Source organism: Acomys minous (genome assembly GCF_964271855.1).
Source record: "Acomys minous genome assembly, chromosome: 6".
Taxonomy (NCBI): Eukaryota; Metazoa; Chordata; class Mammalia; order Rodentia; family Muridae; genus Acomys; species Acomys minous.
This window is the reverse complement of record NC_140487.1, coordinates 94,508,713-94,536,678: the sequence shown is the minus strand read 5'-3', so window position 1 is coordinate 94,536,678 and position 27,966 is coordinate 94,508,713. Positions and strand designations below refer to the sequence as shown.

At 48.7% G+C, this 27,966-nt stretch overlaps 1 protein-coding gene across 3 annotated transcripts; it reads left to right on the top strand.

Annotated features, from left to right (window-relative positions):
• The first annotated feature begins 34 nt into the window (after positions 1-34).
• On the top strand, positions 35-27,858 carry KIF2C (kinesin family member 2C). Of its 3 annotated transcripts, XM_084786553.1 has the most exons (21): positions 35-246; positions 1,411-1,505; positions 4,218-4,319; positions 4,500-4,548; positions 8,661-8,783; positions 10,347-10,469; positions 12,209-12,309; positions 12,851-12,946; positions 14,306-14,360; positions 14,445-14,607; positions 16,025-16,115; positions 16,328-16,391; positions 16,468-16,559; positions 17,356-17,498; positions 18,217-18,421; positions 18,526-18,636; positions 20,672-20,739; positions 21,073-21,178; positions 21,268-21,381; positions 27,011-27,134; positions 27,270-27,858. In XM_084786553.1, the coding sequence occupies exons 1-21, from the start codon at positions 186-188 to the stop codon at positions 27,350-27,352; spliced, it is 2,169 nt and encodes a 722-aa protein (XP_084642679.1). In that variant the 5' UTR covers positions 35-185; the 3' UTR covers positions 27,353-27,858. The 3 variants fall into 3 exon arrangements, with proteins under 3 accessions (XP_084642679.1, XP_084642680.1, XP_084642681.1); XM_084786554.1 differs by lacking the exons at positions 35-246; positions 1,411-1,505 and adding an exon at positions 3,937-4,124; XM_084786555.1 differs by lacking the exons at positions 35-246; positions 1,411-1,505 and having other exon boundaries at positions 4,247-4,319; positions 4,480-4,548.
• The last annotated feature ends 108 nt before the right edge of the window (positions 27,859-27,966 follow it).

The window sequence follows — 27,966 nt, the reverse complement described above, 5'->3', positions numbered from 1 at the left end:
CCGGAAGTCGGGAGACGAGACTGCATATCCCACAATGCTCTGCGCTGCCTTGCAGCGGTGACGTCGTAAGGACGCCGGCGCGCGGGATTTAAACTGCAGCGGTTTAGGCGGCGTTAACCTAACGCTGTAGAGTCGTGGTTTTCCAGCTTCTTGCATTACTTTTGCCCGCTGCTATTCCGGATTCCATGGAGTCACTTCACGCCCGATTGTTTCCCGGTCTCTCCATCAACATTCAACGCAGTAATGGTGAGGGAAGGGTCCTGAGGCCAAGGGGACGCAAGAGCACTGAGACTGCCAAGATGGTTACCCGAACCCCCAAACGGCACTCTTTGGGACACTCTTTCCCCCATCCCACACTGAGGGGGTCTGTGTCCCTGCACTGGCAGTCGGTGTTCCCTACACGGCGGGGCGGGCGGGGGGCGGAGTGGTACCCTGCCCTGGTTGTGGGTCCCTTGCCTGCTTCCTGAGTGTAGGAGGAGCATCTCTGCAGTCGTTGCCGCACCTAGGCTCGGTTAGGGCGAGTGAATGCAGTATTTTCCAAAGTCTTCCTCTAGAACTACTCCGCCTTGTGGGACCCACGGCTTCTAGCCCCCTGACTGTGCTGTATGTAGTGCCATTGCAGTATGTCAGGCACAGGGATTCAAAGTAAACGAGCAGAATTCCTGCTCTCAGGGAGCTGGTGAGGCAACCTTCTGTTTTCACTAAGCGACGATTGCAGGTCTAATAACGGGTCGTGGACTAGCCAGACAAGGACTACCAAACATGAGTTAGGAAAACCTGAGAGGTCCAGCTTTTCAGCGTTGTGTTCTGGAACAGCTGCTCCAAATACTGTAGTGACGATCCTGCTCAAATCAACTTTCATTTATTTCTGTTGCAGACTCCGGTGTGGTGATGAACTCTTATCCTATGCAGCTGGGGTTTAAGGCCTGTTTCCTACTTACCTCACTGTGGGATGGTCTAAGGGCGAACCATTTATTTAGTTTGTGACAGGGTTTCTCTGTGTAACAGAGCCCTGGATCTAGACTCAATCTATAGACCAGGCTGACCTTGAACTCCTAGAGAAGATCTTCTGCCCCTGCTTGCTAAGTGCTGGGATTAAAGGCATACACCATCAGGAATGGCTTTTATTTTGTTTTTGAGTCAGGGTTTCTTTGTGTAGTTCTGACTGTCCAAGCTGTCTTCAAACTCACAGAGATCCTCCTGCCTCTGTCTCCCAAGTGTTGGGATTAAAGGTGTGCACCACCACTGCCTGGCTGTTTGTGTTGGTTTTTAAAAAGAATGGGAAATCAATTTTCCTTTTCCAGGTAAATTGTACATTGGAAGTCTCCGTAGAATCCTAAGAGCAAAGTGAGGCATAAGACTTGAGTTCTCAGGAGACGAATGGATAACCTCTGATCTTTTCATACATAGGTGTAATTCACAGCGCCAACATAAGCACTGTGAACCTGGAGAAATCCTGTGTTACCGTGGAATGGACAGAAGGAGGGACCACAAAGGGTAAAGAGGTAGGTTCTGTGAGAATGCTTGTGTGGCGTTTCACGTGATCTTCTGCGTCCCTGTGGAACCTGTGACAGCCCAGTCTTTGGTGTTGTGCTGCCTCTCCAGTCTTAAGAAATGGTCGTCCACTGGGTGTGGTGGCCCACGCCTTTAATCCTAGCACTCGGGAGGCAGAGGCAGGTGGATTGCTGTGAGTTCGAGGCCAACCTGGTCTACAAAGTGAGTCCGGGACAGCCAAGGCTACACAGAGAAACCCTGTCTCGAAAAACCAGAGGGGGTGGGGGGAAGAAATGGTTGTCTTTGGATACATGGGGACTTCATTTAGTGTTCTTTTTTTTTTTTTAATTTTGCGAGACAAGGTTTCTCTGTGTAACTGCCCTGGCTGCCCTGGAACTCATAGTCCAGGCTGGCCTTGAACTCATAGAGATCCCCCTGCCTCTGCCTCCCTAGTGCTGGGATTAAAGGCAGCCGCGCCTCGCTTCCCTCAGGTGTGTTCTAAATTGAAGCATTAACAGTTTCTGGTGTGTCTGTGAAGAGCAAATTGCAGAGAATCCTAACCAAGGTTTTGCTCACTCACCTAAGCTGGCTTCTGAGTGTAGACTACCCGAGTCAGTTTGGGTAACAAAATCCGTAACCCAGGAAAGGAAAATAGGTGTTTCTGAGCTGCTAAGTCATAAAGCAACTGGTGATGGGCGGCACAGACAAGCAGCATAAGCTCCAGGACGGGACTTGGATGGACTGTGAAGGCTTAGCTAAAGCAGGAAGTGACGTGCGCTAGTCCTGGGGTCTGAGTGACTGCGCTGGCCACAAGCAGAGCAGGCTCAGCATGCTTGGGCAGCAGCAAAGAGACCAAAAAGAGACTGGAGAGTCATTGTCTCTCACATCTGAGATGTTTAGATTTAGTGGGGAGCCTTTCAGTATTGAAGGAAGTAGAGATGGGAGAAAGGCCCTGTGAAGAGGTCTGAGAATATAAAATCTCGGGTTTCTGCTCTGACCTCGCCTCTGCTGTATGTGTCCTGGCGTGTCTCTGCCCTTAGCGGGTCTGTTTCTTCATCTGTAAAATGAAGAGGACAATGTCTACCTCAGAATGTTAGGAAGATTTAACTGCAAAGTCCTTCTGGGGGCTGGGAGTATGGGTGAATGAAGTGCACCCTCTCTCATGAATTTGATAAGGGGACACAGTAGGCCTGGTGTGCTGGTGCATACCTTTAATCTCCTGTTCAGGAGGCAGAGGCAGGCAAAGCTAGCCTGGTCCACCAAGTGAGTTTTAGGCTAGCCAGGGCTACAGGGCCAGAGCCTTCTCGCATTTATTTATTTATTTATTTATTTATTTATTTATTTATTTTGTCTTTCAAGACATGGTTTCTTAATGTAATAGCTCTGGCTCTCTCTTTGTAATCCAGGCTGGCCTCGAAGAATTCACAGTGATCTGCCTGCCTCTGCCTCCTGAGTTCTGGGATTAAAGGTGTTCACCACCATGCCTGGCTGAGAGCCTGTCTAAAAAAAAAAAAAAAAGACACATATACATATTTCCTTTAAAAATATTTGCAATTGGTGTGGTGGCACATGCCATTAATCCCTGCACTTGAGAAACAAAGGCAGGCAGATCTCAGAGTTCCCTGACAGCCTGATCTGCATAGTTAATTCCAGGACAAGTTAAAGGTCCATATTGAGACTAAAAAAAGTGTGTGTGTGTGTGTGTGTGTGTGTGTGTGTGTGTGTTAAAGGAAGGAAGAAGCCATGAGCATCACGGTGCATACATGTTTTAAAGCATCATTTGTGAAGATCCAGGACACTTTTGAGGAAGTGTATTATTTTGTTTTGTTTTGTTTTCCAAGACAGGATTTCTCTGGTAGCCCTAGCTCTCCTAGACTTGCTTTGTAGACCAGGCTGGCCTTGAGTTCACAGAGATCCACCTGCCTCTGCCTCCCTGAGTGCTGGGATTACAGGTGAGTGCCACCATGCCGGGCTGGGTGGAGTATTCTTAAGCTTTGCCAGTTCCAAATACAAACAAAGTGGGATTGCTTTGTGTCTTGTGCACGTGTCTGGTTCTGAAGAGTGAATTCAGGGTCTCACAGGTGCAAAGAGCATTCATTGCGCTCCACCCCTCAGCTCAATCTGCTGTCTTAACCCTCTGAGTTATGCTGCTGCTGAGGCTTCCTAAAGAGTTACAGGACTCTGGTGATGTAAACCCAGAATTGTGACCTCATTGTAGGTGTGAGCAGGAACTAGGAAAGGCACCAACAGGAAGGTGTGACTAGGAAGAAGTTTCTGGGCCCAGTAGAAAATGTAGGTAGACTTAGGGTTAGGTAGCAGCTTTCAGGGACTTGCTCCTGCTTATAAGATCCTGAGGGGCCCTCCGTTTTGACTCATCACCAGCCGGTTAGAACTTGTTTCCTCCTTCGTGTCAGCCAGCAAGAAGTGCTCAGGGCTTGGCCAGCAGATGAGTAGGAGAGTCCAGTGGCGTAGGCCTGCTGTGGACTTCTGTGTGCCCATCTGGCTGCTTCCTCTCCACCTCATTCTCATCACTCATAAGCTCCCGTTGGCTTGGAAACTTTCCAGCTAGATGGTACACCATTACTAAGGAGTAGCTGTTTTGTAGCGGTCAGTGCTTAATGGAACTTCAGGTTGGTAAAGCCTGAATCTTGGGGAGGTCTTGATTTCAGCAGTTAGTTTGGAGCAAGCAGTGTTGCTTCACCGAAGTCCGCTTGTTCTTGTAGATCAATATTGATGATGTGGCTGCAATAAACCCAGAACTCTTACAGCTTCTTCCCTTACACCCAAAAGACACTCTACCACTGCAGGAAAATGTAACCGCCCCGGTAAGTGGCCCCCACCCCCTGCAGATACTGTCCCTGAACTTATTTTGTTACCTTTTGGCTGATTTTTTTTTTTTTTTTGGTCTGGGACCGCCTGGGGCCTCACCACAGTACACAGGCTCAGGATAGCACTGTGAGGACTGACAAGAGCCATCTATTGTAGTGATTTGTTCTGTTTTTCAGAAGCAGAAACGCAGATCAGTCAACTCCAAAATTCCAGCTCCAAAAGAAGGTAAATGACTGGCTGTTGTTGCGGGGTTTTGCTGTGTGTGAGATTCCCAGGGCTTAGAGTGGAAGCCATGGTAGACTTCTCGCCCTAACTGAGCGTGGGACTTCTGTGTAAGCTGAGTTCTCTTCTTTATTCTAGCATCCTTCTCAGTGAGGAAGAATCTGACCTCCCTTTCCTCTGAGAGAACTGTACATCCCAGATGTTTGCTTTCTGGACTTGACACTTGTCCGATAGACCGGAGTCTGGTGCTGAGGAGAGTGGGAGTCAGACTCTGCTTCCCTCAGAACACTGTGCCTGGCAGCGAGGCTGTGAGGAAAGCGTAGATGTAGTTTTGGGCTATTTAGAAGATGGACCTGAATACAGTGATCTGTGGCTTTGATCCTCACAGGAAGCTGAAGTGGGAGGATTGGACATTTTAGCTGCCTTGGGCTATATACAGAGTCCATTCTCCCAAAAAATAAAGTCTTGGCATAGTGGTGTACACCTTTAATCCTCAAGTGTCAGAGGCAGGAGCATTTCTATGAGTTTGAGACCAGCCTGGTCTACATAGCAAGTTCCAGGACAGCCAGAGCTATATAGTGGGACCCTGTCTAAAATTTTTTAAAAGTAATAATGATAAATATTTAAAAAGTGAACGGCTGGGAAGATAGTTCAGCAGGTAAAAGCACTGGGTGGCACAAGCCTGACAGCCTGAGTTGTGCAAGCCCCAGAGACACGCTTCACACACACAGGGCCTGCAGGAAAGGCTCTGCTGCCATCCCAGCGGGTCATCTGGACACTTTATTGGTTGGTTGGTGTTGATTTTAGCATGCATGCTCGCACACATGCCCCAGCACTCCCAACTTTTGGAAGTCAGTTCTCTCCTTCCAGACTCAGGTCACGAGGTTTGTGCAGCAAGTGCTTTTACCTGATGGAGCCATTGTGCTGTTTTGTTTTTGTTGATGTTTTGGATTCATATATATATTTGTTTGTTTTTGTTTTTTGTTTGTTTTTGTTTTTTGAGACAGGGTTTCTCTATGTTATCTTGGCTGTCCTGGACTCGCTTTGTAGACCAAGCTGGCCTTGAACTCACAGCGATCCGCCTGCCTCTGCCTCCTGAGTGCTGGGATTAAAGGCGTGCACCACCACGCCCAGCTCATATTATTATTTTTAATTCTGTTTGTGAGTATATGGAGGTGCACAAGGAGGCTAGAGGCATCGGATTCTTCTAGAGCTGGGGTTATAAGCTGTGGTGAGCCACTCTAGTCATTTGAAAGAGCAGCTCATATGTATATATTTTGGTCCCCTGAGACAGAGTTTCTCTGTAGCCTTGGCTGTCCTTGACTCACTTTTTTTGTGTATCAGGCTGGCCTCTGCCTCTTGAGTGCTGAGATTAAAGGTGTGGACCAGCTGGGCGTGGTGGCCCACACCTTTAATCCCAGCACTTGGGAGGCAGAGGCAGGTGGATCGCTGTGAGTTCGAGGCCAGCCTGGTCTACAAAGCGAGTCCAGGACAGCCAAGGCTAACACAGAGAAACCCTGTCTCGGAAAAAAAAAGAAAAAAAAAAGGTGTGGACCAACATGCCCAGTTTGCAGCCAACACTCTTAACTGCTGAGCCATCTCTCCAGTCCTGGTTTTGGTATTTTGAGAAAGGGTCTCTCATTCAGCCTGTATGGAATTCAACTGTGTAGCCCAGCCCAGGCTGACCTCTAATTTGCAGTCCTATTATCTCAGCCCTCCCTAAATGTTAGGATTGTAGGGGTGAGCCACCCACTTAGCTTGACTTAGGGAAATAAAGGATTTTATTTGTTTTTGTTTTTGTTTGTTTGTTTTTTTAGTTTTTTGAGACAGGTTTCTCTGTTTAGCTCTGGCTGTCCTGGAACTTACACTCTCTCTGTAGACCAGGCTGGCCTCCAACTCAAGAGATCCACCTGCCTCTGCCTCCTGAGTGCTGGGATTAAAGGCGGCTATCATTAACTTGAAGTGTTTTATTGATAGCTAATTGTTTCTCTTTCTACAGCTACAAGAATTCAGGTATTGGGGCTGGAGAGATGGCTCAGTGCTTAAGAGCACTGGCTGCTCTCCCTGAGGACTCAGGTTCAATTCCCAGCACCTCCAACTGTCTGTAACTCCACTTCCAGAGGATCTGACACTCTTACACAGACGTATGCAAGCAAGACAGTAATGTACATAAAATAAGTAAAAATAGTTTAGAACACATTCAAGTACAATCTAGCTGTGTTAACTATTCCTGAGATCCCTGGAAACCAGAATAGCTGGTCCTCTGGGCCTCTATTAAAGCATCCTAGAGCCATGAGAAAAGGCCAGACTTGTCCTGTGAGCCCATCACATCCTGCCATTAGTGCTTATTAGTTGGGAGCTTTGGGCAAGCTACTTACTGTTGCTGGGCCTTGATGCTTTCTTCCACTCGAGGGGCATTGATACTTGCTGTGCTGTGCCCTCAGCCTCCTGAGTGCTGGGATTACAGGCATGTACTGCCATGCCTAGTCTTTATAAAAATTTGTGTTTTTGCTGTGTTAGCCTTGAGGAAAGAGCTCACAACTTTAGCACAGAGTGTATGCTGAGCAGATGCTCTCCCACAGATCTACCGCCCCCCAGGCGCTACCTTAGTGTAAAGGTGTGGGAAGGTTGAGTGGTGGGTACTGCCACTTTAGGAATAAGATTTTGGGGGCTGGAGAGATGGCTCCATAGTTAAGAGTGCTTAATATTCTCCCAGAGGACCAGAGTTTGGGTCCTAGCACCTTCTGGCAGCTCTCCAATGTCATAACTGCAGCTATAGTGGATATGATGTCCCTTTCTGGCCTCCTTGAGCAGCTGCACACACTTTTGTTACATAGACATATACACATATACATACATAAAAAGTAAAAGTGCTTTGTGGTGGTGCACGTCTTTAGTCCCAGCACTCAGGAGGCAGAAGCAGGAGCATCTCTGGGTTAGCATTGAGTTCCAGGACCTCCAGGGCTCCACAGAGAAAACCTATCTCGAAAGACAAAACAAATAAAAGTAAATCTTAAATTTTTTTTTCTTTTGTGTGGAATGTTTTGCCTGCATGTATGTATGTGCACTATATCCATGTAGTGCCTGCAGAGTACATCAGTCTCCCTGGGATGTTAGCTGTCAGGTGGGTGCTGGCAACCTCTGGAAGGCCAGCCAGTACTCAAAACCCCTGACCCATCTCTCTGCCTCTAAACAAAAAATAATAATCTTTAAAAAGTTTGTTTTTCTGTCTGGAGAGATGTCTCAGAGATTAAGATCACTGTTTTCTCTTCCAGAGATCCTAAGTTCAATTCCCAGCAACCGCATGGTGGTTCATAACCATCTATAGCGAGATCTGATAGGCACACATGCAGGCAGAACACTGTATACATATTAAATAAATAGATTTTTAAAAAAGATAGTTTGTTTTTCACCACTATCTTGGAGATAGTAGTGGCGCATGCCTGTAATCCCAGCACTCAGGAGGCAGAGGCAGGTGGATCGCTGTGAGTTCGAGGCCAGCCTGGTCTACAAAGCGAGTCCAGGACAGCCAAGGCTACACAGAGAAACCCTGTCTCAAAACAAAACAAAGTTTGTTTTTCAGCCAGGCACAGTAATGCATGCCTTTAATTCCAGCACTCAGGGAGGCAAGAGCAGATGGATCTCTGTCAGTTTGAGGTCAGCCTAGTCTACAAAGTGAGTCCAGGACAGCCAATGCTACATGGAAAAACCCTCTCTTGAAAAACCAAACAGTAACAACAAAACACTTACAATAGGTCTTCCATTCTAAAATGGAAGATTTTAGATTTGCTGTAGGCCCTTCCTTTTATTCATGCCACCCCCACCCCGATCCCACCCAGACTGGCGATTGAGCCCAGGGCTATATATAGTCTAGATTAGCACTGTACCACTGAGCTATGTGGCCAGCCCAAGACAGATGCTTCTAAGGTAGATATCTTTGCATCTAGACATACAGACCGTACAAATAAGTTGGGGTAGTAGTACTTGGTCTTCCTAATGTTTCCTCTCCTGGGCTCATTTCCGGTGGCTGGGATGTAGCCTGCCTTGTGCAGAATCTGCTGCTTTGCTGCTTTAGCTCATCCTATCTGAGCACTGATTGGTCCTCTTGGTCTTAGGTCTTCGAAGCCGCTCTACGCGCATGTCCACTGTCTCAGAGGGTCGGCTTGCCACTCAGGAGAATGAAATGGAGGTGGAGCTGCCTGTGCCTACAAACTCTCGCAGGCAGTTTTCCATTCCCAGTGAGTAATGAGTGTGGGCTCTCAAGCACCTCCCTAGGCCTGTGAGCCACGCCGGGTTTCCCAGGGTCCCTGCGCTCGCAGTTCAGATGGGCGTCATTGGGAAGGGAAACCTTCAGAGGCCTGATTCTACAGACTTGAGCCAAGCATGGCTTCTCAGGCCACACCAGCCCCTCCTGACTTCTCTAGAGCCCCAGAAGCCAGGTGGTTAGCAGAAGCCAAGAGGGGAGGAGAGAAAGCATCGTCGGTGACTGGCAGCTGGGGCAACAATTAACTATATTGACTCAATGAATTAGGCAACTGTGGTTGCTCACAACTCAGATGCCAGTACTTAAGAGATTGCCATGAGTTTGAGATGAGCCTGGTCTACAGTGTGAAAATCTGTGTCCAAACACACACACACCAAGAAGAACAAAAACCTAAACTGAAAAACAAAACCAGCTGTGCGTGGTAGCATACACCTTTTATCCAGCACTCGGGAGGCAGAAGCAGGTGGATCTTTGTGAGTTCAAGGCCCATCTGGTCTACAAAATGAGTCCACGATAGCCAGGGCTTGTTACACAGAGAAACCCTGTCTCCAAAACCAGAAAGAAAGAAAAACTAAACAAACCAAAACACCACCTAAAGATGAAATCCATCACCTTTCACCCTCATGTGTGGCTGTCTCTTTCATTTAGATGAATTTAATACCTAAAGCACTGCCTTCCATTGCCGCACAGAATCTTCATGTACTTACACACCTGCTTGAAAAAAAATACTTCACGGGGGCTGGAGAGATGGCTCAGCGGTTAAGAGCACTGTCTGTTCTTCCAAAGGTCCTGAGTTCAATTCCCAGCAACCACATGGTGGCTCACAACAGATCTGGTGTCCTCTTCTGGCCTGCAGATGTACATATAGGCAGAGTACTGTATACATGATAAATAAATATTTTTTTTTAAAAAAAGAAAAAAAAATACTTCACTACTTCCAGAGGTCCTGAGTTCAAATCCCAGCAACCACATGGTGGCTCACAACCATCTGTAATGAGATCTGATGCCCTCTTCTGGCCTGCAGGTGTACATGCAAAGAAGGCACTCATACACTAAATTTACTGTTTCGAGGCAGGCTCTCTGTCCTCTCTCATTGTGTACCCTATGATAGTCTGGAACTCAGCATGTGCTGTAGGCTGGCCTTGAACTTGTAGAAATCATTCTCCCTTAGCCTCCCAAGTGCTGGGATTACAGGTAAGAGCTAACATACTCAGCTTATTTCTTTTTCTTTTTGGTTTCTGAGACTGGGTTTCTCTGTGTAACCTTGGCTGTCTTAGAACTCGCTCTGTAGACCAGGCTGGCCTTGAACTTAGAAATCCTCCTGCCTCTGCCTCCTGAGTGAGTGCTGGGATTAAAAGTGTGCTCCACCTGGCTAATTTAAGGTCTTTTGAACTCAGGTGAGAGTCCTGGTTGAAAGAGTGGTTGAATCTTAGATGAGGGCAAGAGGAAAAGCCTAAGTTTGGCCCATGACCTGCTGACATTCAAGGACAGCTGTCTTGTGCCGCCTGCTTCTCTAGTGGCTCTTGTTCTCCCACAGCTGGCCACACAAGGCCCTCCTGCTCTGTGGTGACAGAATTACCGTTGTCCATGGTCAGCGAGGAGGCAGAAGAGCAAGTCCACCCCACCCGAAGCACATCTTCTGCAAACCCTGGGAATTCAGGTAGACGTGCTGCGCTGTGTACTCTCTTGCTCTAACAAAGACAGGTAGCTGACACTGGCCTGCCTGGGCGCCTGAGTTCAAGCCCTTCTATTACCTTGAAGTTCTGTTATCCTATGGTTATGGACTGAGTTCCACAAGACACAAACGTTTGGCAGAAGCCATTTGCTGTGCATGAGATGTATTCACAGTTAAGTTCTTGCTAAACATCCCAGAGCCCTTGTGAAAATGTAGTGGGGGTATCTTGCCTTTTTAAATTTAATTTAATTTAATTATTTATTTATTTTGGTTTTTTGAGACAGGGTTTCTCTGTGTAACAGCAGACCAGGATGGCCTTGAACTCACAGCAATCCACCTGCCTCTGCCTTCTGAGTGCTGGGATTAAAGGCATGTGCCACCATGCCTGGCTTTTTTTGTTTTGTTTTGCTTTGCTTTGCTTTGCTTTGTTTTTGGAGACAGGGTTTCTCTGTAGCCTTTGCTATCCTAGAACATGCTCTGTAACCCAGGCTGGCCTCACACCTGCCTCTACCTCTGCCTCCAAGTGCTAAGCTTAAAGCCATGTGCCACCACAACCAAGCTGTTTTTTGTTTTGTTTTGTTTTTTAAGTGTCTGAGTGTTTTACCTTCATGGGTGTCTGTGCACTATGGGCATAACTGGTGCCAGTGGAGGGCAGAAAGAGGACATTGGCTCTCCTGGAGCTGGATGGTTGCGAGCCACCATGTGGGTGCTGAGAATCAAATCTGGCTCTTCTGCAGGTATTCTTAACCACTGGGCTATGGCTCCAGCCTGCCTCATTTGATTCTAGAGAGAATAGCTGCATAAGCATAGAGAGAGCTGAGGTCAAAACCACAGGGGGGGTGATTGTTGCTCTGAACTCACGGTAGCCCACTTACTGCTTCACAGATTTGGCCATTCAAGAGTCAAGCCTGTTGCTGCTTACATGTACTGGTTTACAGACCAAAGAGCCGAGAAAAGGTGGTGGGGTGTGTTGGTGAGGAGGCTGTGCAGTAAAAGGTGCTTTCCACCAAGACTGATGACCTCAGTTCTGTTTCCAGATCCCACATAGTAGAAAGAAAGTAGTGATTTCCACTGTATGGTGGAGCTCGAGCATGCATGCAAACTCACACTAATTTATACACTAGGCTAGACCTTTGACCCCAGCACTTGGGAGGCCTTGGAGGGCGAATCTCTTAAGTTTGAGGCCAGCCTGATCTATCTGCAGAGTGAGTTCCAAGATAGCCAGGGCTAACAGAGAAACTATCCCACCAGGTGTGGTGCATGCCTTTAATCCTAGCTCTCAGGATGCAGAGGAAGGTGGATCTCTTGAGTTCAAGTCCAAGACAGCCAAGGCTACACAGAGAAACCCTGTCTCAAAACAAAACAAAACAACAAAAAGAAACTCTAGGGGCTGGAGAGATGGCTCAGTGGTTAAGAGCGCCACCTGCTCTTCCAGAGGTCCTGAGTTCAATTCCCATGTATTCACATGGTGGCTCATAACCATCTATAATGTGATCTGATGCCTTCTTCTGGCATGCAGGTGTACATGCAGGCAGAGCACTCATATACATTAAATAAATAAATAATAAATATTTTTTTAAAAAAAAGAAAAAGAAAAGAAGCTCTAACCCCAAAACCAAGCTAAAACAAATGCAAAATAAACAAAAACAAGTAGGGTCTAGAGAAGGAAGGCCTGTTTTTAATGAACCCGCTGAGTAAAACAGTGACTCCCCCTTCCCCCTTAGTTCGGAGGAAATCGTGTATCGTGAAGGAAATGGAGAAAATGAAGAACAAGCGGGAAGAGAAGAGGGCCCAGAACTCGGAAATAAGAATAAAGCGAGCTCAGGTGACTTGGGAAGTGTGGGCCAGAGTGCTGGGACGGGTACCCTGACAGACAGACAGACAGACAGACAGACAGACAGACAGCGCGGAGCTGGCCCTAGCATGACTAAGGCTCCAGTTCTGATATCCAAGAAGCTTAATTGCTTGTCAGAATTCAGAAAACAAATGCATAATTGAAAGATTATCTGAAGATGTTCAGACGGCCGTAGTTGATGCTGACTGGCTGTGGGGAAGCCCATCTTGTGCTTACGAGCTACAGTGCTGTTTCTGGGCACGCCTGCTTGCCTTCCCATCCATCCCCTGTAACCTCTATGGAAGCGATGGCAGTTGGGTAACTGCTCTGAGGAAACCCATTCTCCTGTTTTGCCTCCTAAGATGGGGACAGCAGCTCTTGTCCCTGGTACATGCCTGTGCTCCCCAACAGTCCTGCCTCCCAGGACTTTGTGCCTGCTTTCTTAGACTAGAGCCAGGATGTGGCACTCATTAGCACTGGAGCTGCTGTGGCCTGGTTAACATCTGCCCCTTATTCCTCTTGGCTTAAACAGGAATTTGACAGCAGTTTTCCAAACTGGGAATTTGCCCGGATGATTAAAGAATTTCGGATTACTATGGAATGCCACCCACTTACTGTGACTGACCCTGTAAGTATACCAGAAAACCTACCTCTCTTCCCTGAGCAGACATACCCCTGAAGGACTAGGGGCTGGGGGGGATGGGTCTGGATTGAATCTGGTACTTCGCATATCTGAGCACTATAGTCTCCCACTGAGCCATAGCCCTGGTGGACCCCCTAACATTTTTTTTGGCTTAGCAGTTAAGAGCACTTGTTCTTCCAATGAACCTGGGTTTGGTTCCCAGTACCCACAAGGTGGCTCACAACCAGCTGTAACTCTCCTTGGCTCTTGTGGGCATCGCTCCCGTGTGAAACAGACATACATGCAGGCTCAATGCCCATACATATTTAAACAACCTGAAAGGGGCTCAGTACGTAGACCTGGCTAGCCTGGAATTTGCTATGTGGACTAAGCTGTCCTTAAACTCACACACACATATGCCTGCCTCTGCCTCCCAAGTGCTGGGATTCCAGGTGTGTGCCACTACTCCCAGTTAAAAATGCCTTTAAAAGCTGAGCATGCCTTTAAAGTGGCGCACGCCTTTAATCCTAGCACTCAGGAAGGCAGAGGCAGGCGGGTCTCTGTGAGTTCAAGCCAGCCTGTTCTATAAAGTAAGTCCAGAACAGGCAGTGCTACACAGAGAAACCCTGTGTTGAAAAACAAACAAAATCCTTAAATTATGTTTATTTACATCTGAGGTGGGGGTTGGGAGTACCTGAGCACATTCCTATATGGAAGACAGAGGACATTTACAGGAGTTGGTTCTCTCTACCTCGTGGGCCCTAGGGATTGAATTTGGGTAATCATGTTTGATGTAGTGAGTGTCTTTACCTGCTGAGCCATTCATCTCATTGGCTGGTTGGTTCCTCCCGCCCCTAGAGACAGAGTCTTAGTGTATGGTGGGATTACAGATATATTGTTGGGCTTGGCTATAAGAAAACAAACAAAAACTGCGTGTGTGCATGTGTGTGTACACCGTGGCACATGTGAAAGGTCAAAGGACTCTTACTGGAGTTGGGGCTCCTGTCTTGTGGGTTCTAGGGATGGAACTGAGATCATCAGACTTGACAGAAGAGCCTTTGTCCTCTGGCCATCTTGTCAGCTAGGTTTTTTGTTTGTTTGTTTGTTTGTTTGTTTGTTTTAAATATTTTAGTGGGAGCATTAGTTAAGGCTCAGATGAGGCCCCCTGCTTTAGGCTGGCCAGGCTGCTCAGGGCTAGGGGAGTAATGCGGAGTAGGAGAACCAGGGGGAGCTCAGATCAGCTCTTTTGTCCTCTGGAGTGGTTAACAGGGAGGCTGCAGTCCTGGTGTCAGGACCAGGAGAGGGATGTGGGTAGTCGTTGCTTTGTGTTGCGAGGCTTTCCCTTTGGCTATCTCATCACTACAGATCGAGGAGCACAGGATCTGTGTCTGCGTCAGGAAGCGCCCGCTGAACAAACAAGGTGAGCTGTCCCGGCAGAAGCCCCTGGCAGACTGAGGAAGCTCCCGTGCTCTGGAGCATCCCCTCAAACATTCTCCTTCTGCAGAACTGGCCAAGAAGGAAATCGATGTGATTTCTGTTCCCAGCAAGTGTCTCCTCCTGGTGCATGAGCCCAAGTTAAAGGTGGACTTAACAAAGTACCTGGAGAACCAGGCTTTCTGTTTCGACTTCGCCTTTGATGAGACAGCTTCCAATGAAGTCGTCTACCGGTTGGTCCCTGTGGTGCTTTTTTTCTTCCTTGTACCCACCTTCTCCCTCAAGCCTTTCTCTTTCTGACATCAGGTGTTGAGCTCCTCCCTGGCTTGTGTTTTATTTGGTCAGCTTTCTGGTCAAGGAGCTCTGGTCCCTATAACCAGAAGGGCTAGTTTGGGGACTGCCATGTCACCTTTTAAGCTGTAGCAGCCCAGCCTTGGGTGACTCATGAGTGAAGTATTACCCACTGCACTCAGGCTCCTGGGTATGTGCAGTGGTTCTCCCAGCATGGTTTTTGTTGGGACAAGATCTCGATCTGGTGGTGTGCAGTGTCTCACGTCTGTAATCCCAGGACTCGGGAGGCAGAGGCAGGAGGATCTCTGTGAGTTCAAGGCCTGCCTCATCTAAAGAGCAAGTCCAGGACAGCCAGGGCGGTTACACAGAGAAACCCTGTCTCAAACAAACAAACAAAGAAAAAAGACTTGGAGTTCGTGGGCAGTGATGGGACATGCCTGTAATCCCAGCACTGGGAGGCAGAGACCAGAGCCTGGTCTGCAGAGCGAGATCCAGGACAGCCAGGGCCACACACAGATTTTTGTCTCAGAAAAACCAAACCAAACAAGAAGACTCGCTCTGCGTAGGGCCGTGTTCTAGGAGCATGTTTTGAGAACAGATACAGTTCCGCCTCTCTGCTCCTGAGCTGCTGTGGACTGGACAACTGAGGGAAACTTTCCAGACAAGTGCCTGTGAGATGCCTCTCAAGCCTGATGACCTCACCTGGATCCCCAGAATAGAAAGAAAAACCTCACGTCCACAAATTGTCCTCCAGCCCCACCATACCACCACCACCACACACAGATTCATTTAAAAGTAAAAACAGAATCCTGAAAGAACTGTTTTGTCTGCACTAAGCACATTTAGACTTTTGTTCCTTTCATTTCTTTTTTTCCCTAAACAGTACAGTGTAAGTGCTGTATTGTAAGCCAGGTATGGTGGCACACGACTGTCAATCCAGCACTTGGGAGGCAGAGGCAGGCAAATCACTGTGAGTTCGAGGCCAGCCTGGTCTACAAAGCGAGTCCAGGACAGCCAAGGCTAGACAGAGAAACCCTGTCTCAAAAACCAAAAGAGAAAAGAACTATAACGTGTTTGCATTTTATTAGAGTAGAAGGAGCCTGGAGATGTGTGTCAGTGTATGTAACTAATGCGCAGGCACTAGCCACTTTATCCGGAGGACCTGACTGGGCATCCCCTCGGTGATAAAGGATTTGCCTAGCACATGCTAGGCCCTGGCTTCCACCCCAACAACAAGAGTAAACATTTGAACATCAGCTGTGTGCTGAGCATCGGTGGGGGTTCCCCTAAGCAATCCCTCTTGGATTCTAAGGGATAGCTACACAAATGCACTTCCCTCTGCCCCTTCTGCTCTCCTAGGTTCACAGCAAGGCCACTGGTACAGACAATTTTTGAAGGAGGAAAAGCAACATGCTTTGCCTATGGACAGACAGGCAGTGGGAAGACACACGTGAGTATTTCCGTCCGGCAGAGATCCTGTGTAGCGCAACAGTAAGGTGTTGAGAAGGAAGGCAGTCCATGTGGTACAGATGCCCATCACTAGGCATTTGCCACACCAGACGCAGAGAGGGGCTTTAGCAGGTCCAGCCTCTGACTGTGGTGTGGTCCACTGTGGCAGCAGAGCCACTTAGACTCTGTGTCAGGAGCTGTTTCCCTTCGCAGACAATGGGCGGAGACTTGTCTGGGAAAAGTCAGAACGCATCCAAAGGGATCTACGCCATGGCTTGTGAGTAGACTGGTTTGCCGCACTGGGCCTGGGTGTGGGGAGCAAGCTGCTTACTGAGGCAGGCTCTTCCTTCCAGCCCGGGATGTCTTCCTTCTGAAGGGTCAGCCTCGCTACCGGCACTTAAACCTGGAGGTTTATGTGACATTCTTTGAGATCTACAATGGGAAGGTAAAGTGACTAAAACCTTAAAGCTGGCTGGAAGTTACTGAGGCCAGACATCCTGTTAGCTGTAGGCCTTTCTACCTGCCACGTGGGCCTTTCCTCTGAAGGTGAGGTGGCAGCCAAGCTCTATAAGGAGAGCAGAAGTCCTCTCGCAGGCTCCCTCTGAGGTGGGGGGTCTGCCTTGAGTGTGAGCTGTCTGCCCTTGACACCCCCTTTATTTATGTCCATACCCTCCATGCCTTTCCCTTTCTCTCCTTCTCACCCTCTATATTCTGTGCTTTTGCAGAATTGCCATTTGTAGAGCAAGACCTCAATAATAAAAGTAGCTACTGTCTTTAATGGGCTGTGATGTGCTAAGCACGCTTACAGTTCTAGTCTTTTTGTTGCTGGTGGTGATGGTTTTGCTTTTTGAGACAGGGTTTCTCTGTGTATCCCTGGCTGTCCTGGAACTCACTCTGTAGACCAGGCTGGCCTCCAACTCAGAGATCCACCTGCCTCTGCCTCCCAAGTGCTGGGATTAAAGGCGTGTGTCACCACCAACTAGATGTTACCCTAGGCTTTTTGTCTCCTTTATAGGCTGGGAATAGGCTAGAGTGGTTCAGTAACTTGCTCAGGTTGGTGCAGGCTAGGAAAGCAATGGCATTGATGTGAACCAGGGAAATGGGTTCAACTCACTGCTGGTTTCTCACCTGTCAGTGCATGCTTGCTCCTGGCCTGCTCCTGGCCCCTGTCCACTCTGTGGGAAGAGTCAGGCAGAGTACAGTGTGTATGGCCCTAGGTTAATGTTCCCTGCCTGGCACAGGTGTTTGATCTGCTCAACAAAAAGGCCAAGTTACGCGTGCTGGAGGACAGCAAGCAGCAGGTGCAGGTCGTGGGGCTGCAGGAGCACCTGGTCAGCTGCGCTGAAGATGTCATCAAGATGATCAACATGGGCAGCGCCTGCAGGTCAGGGTCCTGGCCCGGGAGGGAACCACTTGTAATACCTAGTTCAGGTACTGAGGCTTCAGATGCGGAACCAGGCACGAGAGAGGCAGGAAGCTGGCTCCCCACAGCAGGGTGAGAGCTGTGAAGACCTCAGCGGGGCATATACTCCTGAGGGTCTCAAGAACAAAGTCACAACATCTTAACTCTAACAACAGCAGGCTTTAGTCACAGGTGTGCCAGGCTGGGATCCAGTGAGATTCTCCTTGCTTTTCCTTATGGAAGGTGTTAGCAGCCCCAAACTTGTTCTGGGCATGAAGTAGTGAGGGCATGGCACCTCTGTAGATGTAGGAAGTAGTGAGACCATGGCACCTCTGTAGATGTAGGGCTGCTGACACTGCAGTGGGATGCTGGCTAATTGTGGGGCTTAGATTTTTTTTCTCCCATCCATTTCCTTGTGGCAGAGTTAGGCCTTCGTCATCTTCATGAGCCCCAGGTCTAGCTAACAGTCCAGCACTGATCTGGCTGCCTGGAAAACTCTAGGTCAAGAGCTGCTGTCTCAGATGGCAAAATAGAGGTTAGAGACAGGAAGACATGGGACTTCTTAGGGTCCTCGGCTAGGTTCCTCCATTACCACAGGCTTTACTGCTGCGCCCTGAGTGCTGTAAACACTGGGCTTCCCCAGGGGATGGTGATCCCAGGAGCTTATAAGCTTTCTTTGCCTTTTCCCTCCTCTTAATAGGACTTCAGGACAAACGTTTGCCAACTCCAACTCCTCCCGCTCCCATGCCTGCTTCCAGATTCTTCTTCGAGCTAAAGGGAGATTGCATGGCAAATTCTCTTTGGTGGATCTGGCAGGAAATGAACGAGGGGCTGACACTTCCAGTGCTGACCGGCAGACTCGAATGGAGGGTGCAGAAATTAACAAGTCTCTCCTGGCTCTGAAGGTAGTGGACCTTCGCTGGTGATGGCCTGGAAGGCAGTTGGGAACGGGAGAGTAGGCCGCATAAGAAGTGACAAGAGCCTTGCAGTTTTCTGTGCTGCCCCACAGGAGTGCATCCGGGCGCTGGGGCAGAACAAGGCTCACACCCCATTCCGTGAGAGCAAGCTGACACAGGTGCTGAGGGACTCCTTCATTGGAGAGAACTCGCGGACTTGCATGGTGAGTGGGCTGGCTTTGCAGGTGCTGCTGCAGAGGACCCAGAGCTGCTCTCCGGGGAGACGCTGAACCTGTCCTTGGGCAAGCTCGGCACCTCACACTGCCTGGGCTTCCGTGTCCTGCAGCCTCCACATTGTTAGTATGCAAGGAGGAAAGAATCCACTGTCTTTGTGCAGGTGCAGCCATTGCTCCCTTACTTGGTAAAAGAGTTCTTGAATTCAGGAAGTGAACCTTAGGAGATGCAGGAGAAGGAAGTCCCCCCTTTCCCACAGCTCCCCTCAGGTTCCATGGCTCCTGTGCTACATAGAGCTTCATGTGGCTTCTAATGACTTCTCCCTTCCCTACTTGCTCACCAGGTCCAGAGCACACTGCCTCGGCCCTGTGAGTAGGGCCTTTTCATGAAGGATAAACCGCTCCTTCTAAGCTCCCTTAGTCTTAGGATTCTTTTTTGTTTGTTTGTTTTTGTTTTTGTTTTTCCGAGACAGGGTTTCTCTGTGTAGCCTTAGCTGTCCCAGACTCACATTGTAGACCAGACTCGCCTCGAACTCACAGCAGTCCACCTGCCTCTGCCTCCCGAGTGCTGGGATTAAAGGCGTACGCCACCATGCCCGGACAGTATTAATTAATTAATAGTGTTACTTAGTACTGCTGTTCCCATTTTCTCCCTCTGTCAGTGTAGAGGATTGAGCCTAGAGTTCAAACTCCTTCTAGCCAAGTAGTTTACACCACACCCCCATCACCCCCTCCCCAAGCCTTTCGTATAAGCCCTAAAGCATTACCTCATCGACTGACTGGGCGATCTCAGAAGTCACCTAGCAAAAAAAAAAAAAAAAAGGAGTAACCTAGCTTCCAACTGTGTTTTTGTTTTATTTTGTTTTCTTCGAGACAGGGTGCCTGGACTCACTTTGTAGACCAGGCTGGCCTCGAACTCACAGCGATCCGCCTGCCTCTGTCTCCCGAGTGCTGGGGTTAAAGGCGTGCGCCACCACTCCTGGCCCCAGCTGTGTTTTTGATAGAAGGGATAGAAGCAGAAGATAATCCGGTGTTGCCTTTGAAAGCAGGGAACGCAGCCAGGCTTGGGCCACCTGGAGTCACAGACACTAGGCAGGCTGAAGCTGGTGCGGCATTCAGAACCAGACTGTGCAACACGAAGGGTTTGCTGCTGCTGCTGCTGTTCTTTTGTTTTGAGGCGGGTCTCTCTATGCAGTCCTGGATGTCCCAGAACTTGCTATGTAGACCAGGCTGGCCTCAACCTCACAGAGATCTACCTGCCTTTATCTCTCAAGTTGCTGGGATTAAAGGCATGTGCCACCAACACACCCAGCAACCTGTTTTTTTTTTAAGATTTTTAAATTTATGTGTATGAATAGTGTGTGTGTCCCACAAATGTGCCTAGTGCCCTCAGTTCAGAAGAGGATGTTTGATCCCTGGAATTGGAGTCCTCATGGTTGTGGACAGCCATATGGGTGCTAGAACCTGAACCCAGGGCCTCTGCAAGAACAGCAGGTGTTCTTAACCGCTAAGATCTCTTAAGTCCTTTTTCTCTCCCTGCAGACAGTGTCTCACTAGGTAACTCTGGCTGACCTAGAACTCACTCTGTAGACCAGGCTGGCCTCAAACTCCCAGAATTCTGGCTGCCTTTACCTCCCTAATGCTGGTATGAAAGGCGTGTACCATCGTTTCAAATGTGTTTGTTGTGTCATCGTGGGTACACAGACATTTGCTATGGTACTCATGGAAGTCAGAAGACAATTCGCAGGAGCCTGCTCACCTCCCACTGTGTGGTTCTAGGGCTCAAATTTAGGTTGTCACTTTTAGCAACAAGTGCCTTTTACTTGCTAAGCCATCTCGCCACCCCCTGGAGGCAATTTCTAAAGTGCCCTAGTTTCCATGCCCAGGAACAAGTTGCATAGCAGGGCACATGTGCTTTGCCTTGTCAATGTCACCTGTTGGGAGAGAACTCCGGTAGCTACTCCAGGAGCAGATTTTCTCGTTCCCTCACTGTGTGATTCTCAACCTGTAACCGTCTCTTTCTCAGATCGCCATGATCTCCCCAGGCATAAGCTCCTGTGAATATACTTTAAACACGCTGAGATATGCAGACAGGTATGAGGGCCTCCATCCAGGTGGGATGAAGGGAGTGGCGGTGATGAGACGGGGAGTGGCGAGCACCCCAGGGACCACTGAATGTCCTCCATAAACAATAAATCTGATGTCTGTAGTGGAGCCGTTAGCTAGGTCTGTCCCAGTCCCTTTCAGTTGAAGGTATGTGCGGCTCTTTCCATGCCAGCTTCAGGTCTGTGCCACCTCTCCTTGGCTGGCTGCAGACTGGCTGCTACTCACCCTTGGATCCCCAATTTGTTGTCTGAGTGGTGGTGCACTTCTGTAGTGAGTGCCCAGGGGGCTGCTGGGAAATGCAAGACCTTCTTCTTTCCTCAGAGTGAAGGAGCTGAGCCCCCATAGCGGGCCCAGTGGAGAGCAGCCAATTCATATGGAAACAGAAGAGATGGAAGCCAGCTCTAACGGGACCTCACTGACAGGCAATGTAAGGCGGGAGGGCAAGGTGAACTGTGGCCTTTGAAGTGGACCCCGGGCCACGGTCTTTACACTGTCGTCTCCCCTTTTGGCCTTTAGTTCTCCAAAGAAGAGGAGGAGCTGTCTTCCCAGATGTCCAGCTTTAACGAAGCCATGACTCAGATCAGGGAGCTGGAAGAGAGGGCCATGGAGGAGCTCAAGGAGATCATACAGGTGCACGTCAGCCGCTGCCAGGGAGGGCTGCCAGGCCCCGCTCGCTCTAGTCTTCCAGTAGCCCGGCTTTTTTTCTCTCTCCTCTCCCAAGACAGGGTTTCTCTGTGTGTAGCCTTAGCTGGCCTGGGCTCACTCTGTAGACCAGGATGCTCTTGAACTCACAGAGATTTGTCTGCCTCTGCATCCCAGAGTGCCAGGATTAGAGGCATGCTCCACCAAGCCAGCTTTCAGCTCTATTCTTGGAATGTAATCTGGGCTTTGCTCCTGTGGGTCTTTGTTGAGGTGGGACAAGGCAGCTCTGCACCCACCTCTTCTCAGTCTCCACCCTGCTCCATAGGACAGTTAATGATTACCTCACCTGGAATGCTGGCTTGTTTTTACTTATTTGTTTGTTTGTTTGTTTGTTTGTTTTTTTCCATTTTTTTGAGACAGGGTCTCTCTGTATAGCCTTGGCTGTCCTGGACTCGCTTTGTAGACCAGGCTGGCCTCGAACTCACAGCGATCCGCCTGCCTTTGCCTCCCAAGTGCTGGGATTAAAGGCGTGAGCAACCACTGCCTGGCTTTTATTTCGTTTTTTGAGGCATGGTTTCTCTGTGTAGCCTTGGCTGTCATGGACTTGTTTTGTAGACCAGGCTGGCCTGGAACTCACATCGATCCACCTGCCTCTGCCTCCCTGAGTACTGGGATTACAGGCGTCTGTCACCCTGCCCTGCTGAGACACTGGTTTGTAAAGTAACTTGTTTTGTTTTTTTCATTGTTGTTGTTTTTGTTTTTAACATTTATTATTTATACAGTATTCTGTGTGCATGTGTGCCTTCAGGTCAGAAGAGGGCACCAGATCTCATTATAGATGGTTGTGAGCCACCATGTGGTTGCTAGGACTTGAACTCAGGACCTCTGGAAGAACAGACAGTGCTCTTAACCTCTGAGCCATCTCTCCAGCCCCAGCTTGTTTTGTTTTGTTTATTCAAGCCTTGGACTCTGTAGACCAGGCTGGCATCAACCTCACAGAGATCTATCTGCCTGCCTCCCTGACTGCTGGGGTTAAAGGCGTGTACCACCACACCCAGCTACGTGAGAACTTTTATTCATCTGATGTGTCTCAGAGGTTTATTGCCTTGTCTGCTAATCTGGGCCTAGTCCTGGAATCTTCTGGCCGCCATACATCTAATCTAGGCATAGAATGTTTTCATCCTCTGAGACTTACTGCTGAATAAGCTTACTCTTTCTGGTTCTTTCTGAACTCTGGCTGGCTGGTTCAGCTCAGCTGTCTAGCTCAAAACTTTTCTCTAAGCTGACTGATTCACATTGGCTTCATTCAGCTTCTGACTCAATTGCTTTGCTTGACTTCATACTAACTTTGGCAACATGTTTTAAATTTCTGGCTCCTTCTGTCTTCACCTGTGTCTAGCTTGCTCTCTCTTCAACCTGTCTCTGTCAAACTCTCCCAGTAAAAACTGCCTCTGAATTTTACTAACTGAACTGCCATAAGCTCAACTGCACTGCACTGCCTCTTAGCGCACTCTCAACCAAACTGACTGCACAGAGCTGACCAGAACTTGGAGATCTGCATGCTCCTGAGTGCTGGGACTAAGGCCATGTCCCACCCCTGGAAGCCAGTGAATGCCCAGGAGCCCTGTCTGTGCTGGACCCTTCCTTCTGGCTCTCCCTGCCTGCTCTCTCTGTTGCCTCCCTCTGCTTTAGGGCAGGTCTGAATCTCACTCCAGGGAAGAACAGGTGGGAATTGCCTGTTGGACAGCTGTCTACACTGTCCCATCTCTGATGAGGTGAGGCCTGAACAGGCCTTGCTGCAGGGTGCTGTTTGGCCTGACCTGCAGCTCCTACCTTCTGGAGAGTGGCCACTGTCAGGAGTGAGAGGCTGTCCTAGCTATTTGTTCTTTGCCAAATCCTAAGCTCCTGCCCTCAGCCCATGATTCTAATATGGTGAAACTCAGCTACCCTTCACCATAGATGCCAGGGCATTGTCTTTTGGTTTTTCGAGACAAGGTTTCTCTGTGTAGCCTTGGCTGTCCTGGACTCACTTTGTAGACCAGGCTGGCCTTGAACTCACAACGATCCACCTGCCTCTGCCTCCCGAGTGCTAGGATAAAAAGCGTGTGCCACCACGCCTGGCTTTTCAGGGCATTCATTGTATTTTTCCCTCCTAATAATAACAGACACTCTAACAAGAAAGAAACAGAAAAAGGTGTGTACCCTTGGATCTAAGCTTTTCTTTACCTGAAACTTGCTCTACACCAGGCTGGCCTTGAACTCAGAGATCTGCGTGTCTGTCTCCTGGGGTTAAAGACGTGTTTGTAATCCAGCCAGATCACACAGACCTAGACATCTTTGGATGTGATCTCTTGCCAGAGCAGCCATATTCGGAATTAGAATTTCTCTATACAGGCTCACCTGTGCTATAGTGCTGCTGACTAGGGATGCAGAGGGCCCTTCACATAAGGGCTTGTCATTCAGTGAAAAGTTCTAGCTATGTAGTGACACCTGGTCCTACAACACCTCACTCATTGCCTGCTGAAAGGGATTTGGTCTCACCGAGCCTCAGTCTCCTCGCCTCTAAACTGGGCAAGGCATAGTGTGGTCTTTGGAGATTAAATGGCAGACTCCTATAGCTGCAGCCTTGGACCAGCATCGGTCAGAATCAAGGAAGTGGGAGGTGCTCCTTTTTTTTGTTTGTTTTGTATTTTTGTTTTTTGAGACAGGATTTCTCTGTGTGACAGCCATGGCTCTGCTTCCCAAGTGCTGGGAATAAAGGCTACGCCCAACCAAGGGAGAGGCTGCTTCTGCTATGAGCCTGCTGTCGGAGGAGTAGGAAGCGTCTCCTGACAGTGGCAGACAGCAAAGCAGAATTGTGACACTTATCCAGGGCACTGTGACAAAATACATGGCCCTTTCAGGACACGTGAGAGTTGCCTGTGGTCAAAGCAAACACTGAACAGATAACACAGGGAGACAGATGATAAAAGGCATCATAGTCAGTGGAGCCTGATGCTAAAGGGCCTGACATTTGGTTCATGCCCAAGGCTTAGATTTTATCATGGTGTGGTGAGTGGGACCTTTGACAATGTAGTCAAAGCAGAGGTTTGGTGTCTTTTTTGTTTCCAACATCTTTTAGTATTTTTGACTACATATATGAATTTGTATTGTTTGTGTGCCTAATACGGAGATCAGAAGATGTTGGGCCCTCTAGAACTGGTTATACGCTGCCATGTGTGTGCTGGGAATTGTCCTTTACAAGAATAAGTTCTCCTAACCACAGGCCATCTCTAGCCCCTGGTTGTGTTTCTTTTTTTTTTTTAATATTTATTTATTTATGATGTATACAATGCTCTGCCTACATGTACACCTGCAGGCCACAAGAGGGCATCAGATCACATTATAGATGGCTGTGAGCCACCATGTTGTTGCTGGGAATCGAACTCAGGACCTTTGGAAGAACAGCCAGTGCTCTTAACCTCTGAGCCATCTCTCCAGCGCCTGGCTGTGTTTCTGAGACAGAGTCTCTACATAACCTAGCTTCAGCCTCCCAAGTACTGGGATTACAGGTGCGTGCCACCATGCCCAGTTTATGTCAGAGGAAAGGAAGAAAAACGATGGAACCGAAGAGCCATGTGTTGGGGCTCACATCTACAATCCCAGCAATTGAGAGGCTGAGGCAGGAGAATGGTGAAGAGTTGGAGGGCAGCCTCGGTTACAAAGTTAGATCCTGTCACAAACACACACAGGCCAGCTGGGCGTGGTGGCGCACGCCTTTAATCCCAGCACTTGGGAGGCAAAGGCAGGTGGATTGCTGTGAGTTCGAGGCCAACCTGGACTACAGAGCAAGTCCAGGATAGCCAAGGCTACACAGAGAAACCCTGTCTCAAAAAAAAAAAAAAAAGAAAGAAAAGAAAGATACACAGGCCTGTGAGGCTGAGTAGCTGTCTGCCTGCAGTACCTATGCGGCTCCTCTGCCGGTGTGGCGGCATGCCAGGTGCTAGTGCTCAGGAGCTCAAGGCCACTCTTAGGGACAGGGAGTCCACGGCAGTCTGGGCTACATGAAAGGGATGAGAAAGTCATTATTCTAATTTCTGACTCTTTATTTTGCTTGTTTGTTTTTTGAGACAAGGTTTCTCTTTGCAGCCCTGCCTGTCCTAGAACTCCCTCTGTAGACCCGGCTGGTCTGGTACTTAGAGATCCACCTGCCTCTGTTTCCCAGGTACTGGGATCAAAGACATGCACCTCCACTGCCTGGCCCAGTTTCTGACTTTTTTCTTTAATTTTTAAATTTTATGTGCTTTGGTGCTTTGCCTGCACTTATGTCCGTGTGAGGGCGTCAGATCCTCTGGAACTGGAAATACACAGAGTTGCAAGCTGCCATGTTAGTGCTGGGAACTGAACTGAGATCCTCTAGTTTCTTAGCTGCTGAGTCATCTTCACCCCACCCCCACCCCAGATAGGGTTTCCCTGTGTAGCCTTGGCTGTCCTGGACTCACTTTGTAGACCAGGCTGGCCTGGAGCACTCTCCCTCCAGAGTGCTGGGATTAAAGGCGTGTACTGCTACTACCTGGCTACTACTGAGCCATCTTTCCAGCCCCCAGTTTCTGACTCTTGAGAACAGGATAAAGGGGCTCAGAGGTTAAAGGCACTGACTGCTCCTCCAGAGGACCTGAGTTCAATTCCCAACAACCATATGGTGGCTCACAACCATCTATAATGTGATCTGATGCCCTCTTCTAGCCTGCAAGTATACATGCAGGCAGACCACTGTATACATAATAAATAAATACATCTTTAAAAAAAAAAACAGGATCAATGATGTCACTCACCTCACATAGGGACAGATTTGTGATAGGAAGATGCTAAGTTCAAGCTAAGGATTTCCTTTATTGCTGGTTCTCTCCCCCCCGCCATTTTTCAAGACAGGTTTCTCTGTGTAGCCTTAGCTGTCCTGGACTTGCTTTGTAGACCAGGCTGGCCTCGAACTCACAGCGATCCCCTGCCTCTGCCTCCTGAGTGCTGGGATTAAAGGCATGCACCACCACACCCGGCTTTATTTTGTTTTTTCAATGTAAGGGTTCTCTATTTAACAACCTAGGCTATCCTGGAACTCACTTTGTAGACTAGGCTGGCCTTAAACTCACAGCGATCCACCTGCCTCTGCCTCCCAAGTGCTGGGATTAAAGGCGTGCAATACCACCTACTGTCTGTTGCTTTGAACCAGGGTCTCTTGAAGTCCAGGCTATTCTTGAGCTCCTGGTTTTTGTTTCTTCCCCACATTGCCACTTTGCTGAAGGCCCCACTGACCGCATCATGATAAAATCTAAGCCTTTGGCACAAGCCAAATGTAAGGTATGGGGTACATGTGTAGGGGTCAGTCCTCTCCTACATGTGGGACTTGGAAAGTGAACCCCTAAACTCCTCCTCTAAGTGCAGAGATTATCGGCACACACCACCACACTGGGCCCAAGATGAGGACTTCCTGTGGAACCGGTTTGGGGAGGCAGCATACAAGTGGGTTTGGCCTCCTACAGGTGCCAAAGGATTGCCGGTGGTTAAGCCCTAGGGATGACTTGCTGGAGTGTTTTGGTGAGTTTGAGCTGAACTGACCAGGTTTTCTTTTTTGTTGCAGCAAGGACCAGACTGGCTTGAGCTCTCTGAGATGACTGATCAGCCAGACTATGACTTGGAGACCTTTGTGAACAAAGCAGAGTTTGCCCTAGTGCAGCAGGCTAAGCACGTCTCAGCCCTGCAAGGTGGGTGTTGTTGCTGCACATGTGCAGTACTGCTGGCCTGCAGGCTCCTAGCAGCACAGGCAATGACAGCTTTGTATAAATTGGGGGGAGTTCCAAGACACTCAATAACCCTTTGTGTTCACCTCGCCTTTACAGAAGTCATCAAGGCCCTGCGCCTGGCCATGCAGCTGGAAGAACAGGCTAGCAAACAAATAAACAGCAAGAAACGGCACCAATGATGACTTCCAATAAAGATCTGTTTGGTATCACACCAGCCTCTTCCCCTCCCCAGAAAGGTTTGGGCACCTTCTGGCTTTGGTTAGGGACTGAGTTGGATGGGTTTTGGTAAATGCCAGTTAAGGGGCATCAGGCCCTGGAAAGCGAGGGAGGTATGCTGTCGTCTTCAATTTGCAACAGGAAGAAGGAGCGTCTAGTGACTGCTTCCCCTTTTCCTCCCTCCTGGAGGGGAGTGCTATTGGGGTAGTTTCCTGGTGTAGCATCCTGCCCTTCAGAACTGCTGGTAGAGAACCTGTGTGGTCCAGGCTCTGGGAGAGCATTCCTTGTCGCACCCCCGCTGCCTCTGATCTATGGTATTGACATGGATGTGAGCACTCGTGTATTTTAACTTTCAGGAAAAGTTTTTGAGACCTCTTTTATTTTTGAAGCCCAAGAAAAATCTCGTTTTCTGTATTTATGTTATACTTAGCAATAAAGAAAAATCAGATTTTGTGTGATTGTCAGAAGAGACTAGTGTGTCTTGAGCCTTCTGAGACCAACTTGGGCTCTGATTCTATTTTCTTCCTAGGAAACCTAGTGCACACCTGTGATTTTGGCAACAGGCTGAAGTTTCAAC

What these genes read in the sequence shown, in the direction of transcription:
- KIF2C (XM_084786553.1), top strand. Translation starts at nt 186, where the DNA reads ATGGAGTCACTTCACGCCCGATTGTTTCCCGGTCTCTCCATCAACATT. An exon ending in CAACATTCAACGCAGTAATG is followed by an intron (nt 247 to 1,410) that starts GTGAGGGAAGGG and finishes TTTCATACATAG; the next exon opens with GTGTAATTCACAGCGCCAAC. An exon ending in TCCAATGAAGTCGTCTACCG is followed by an intron (nt 14,608 to 16,024) that starts GTTGGTCCCTGT and finishes CTGCTCTCCTAG; the next exon opens with GTTCACAGCAAGGCCACTGG.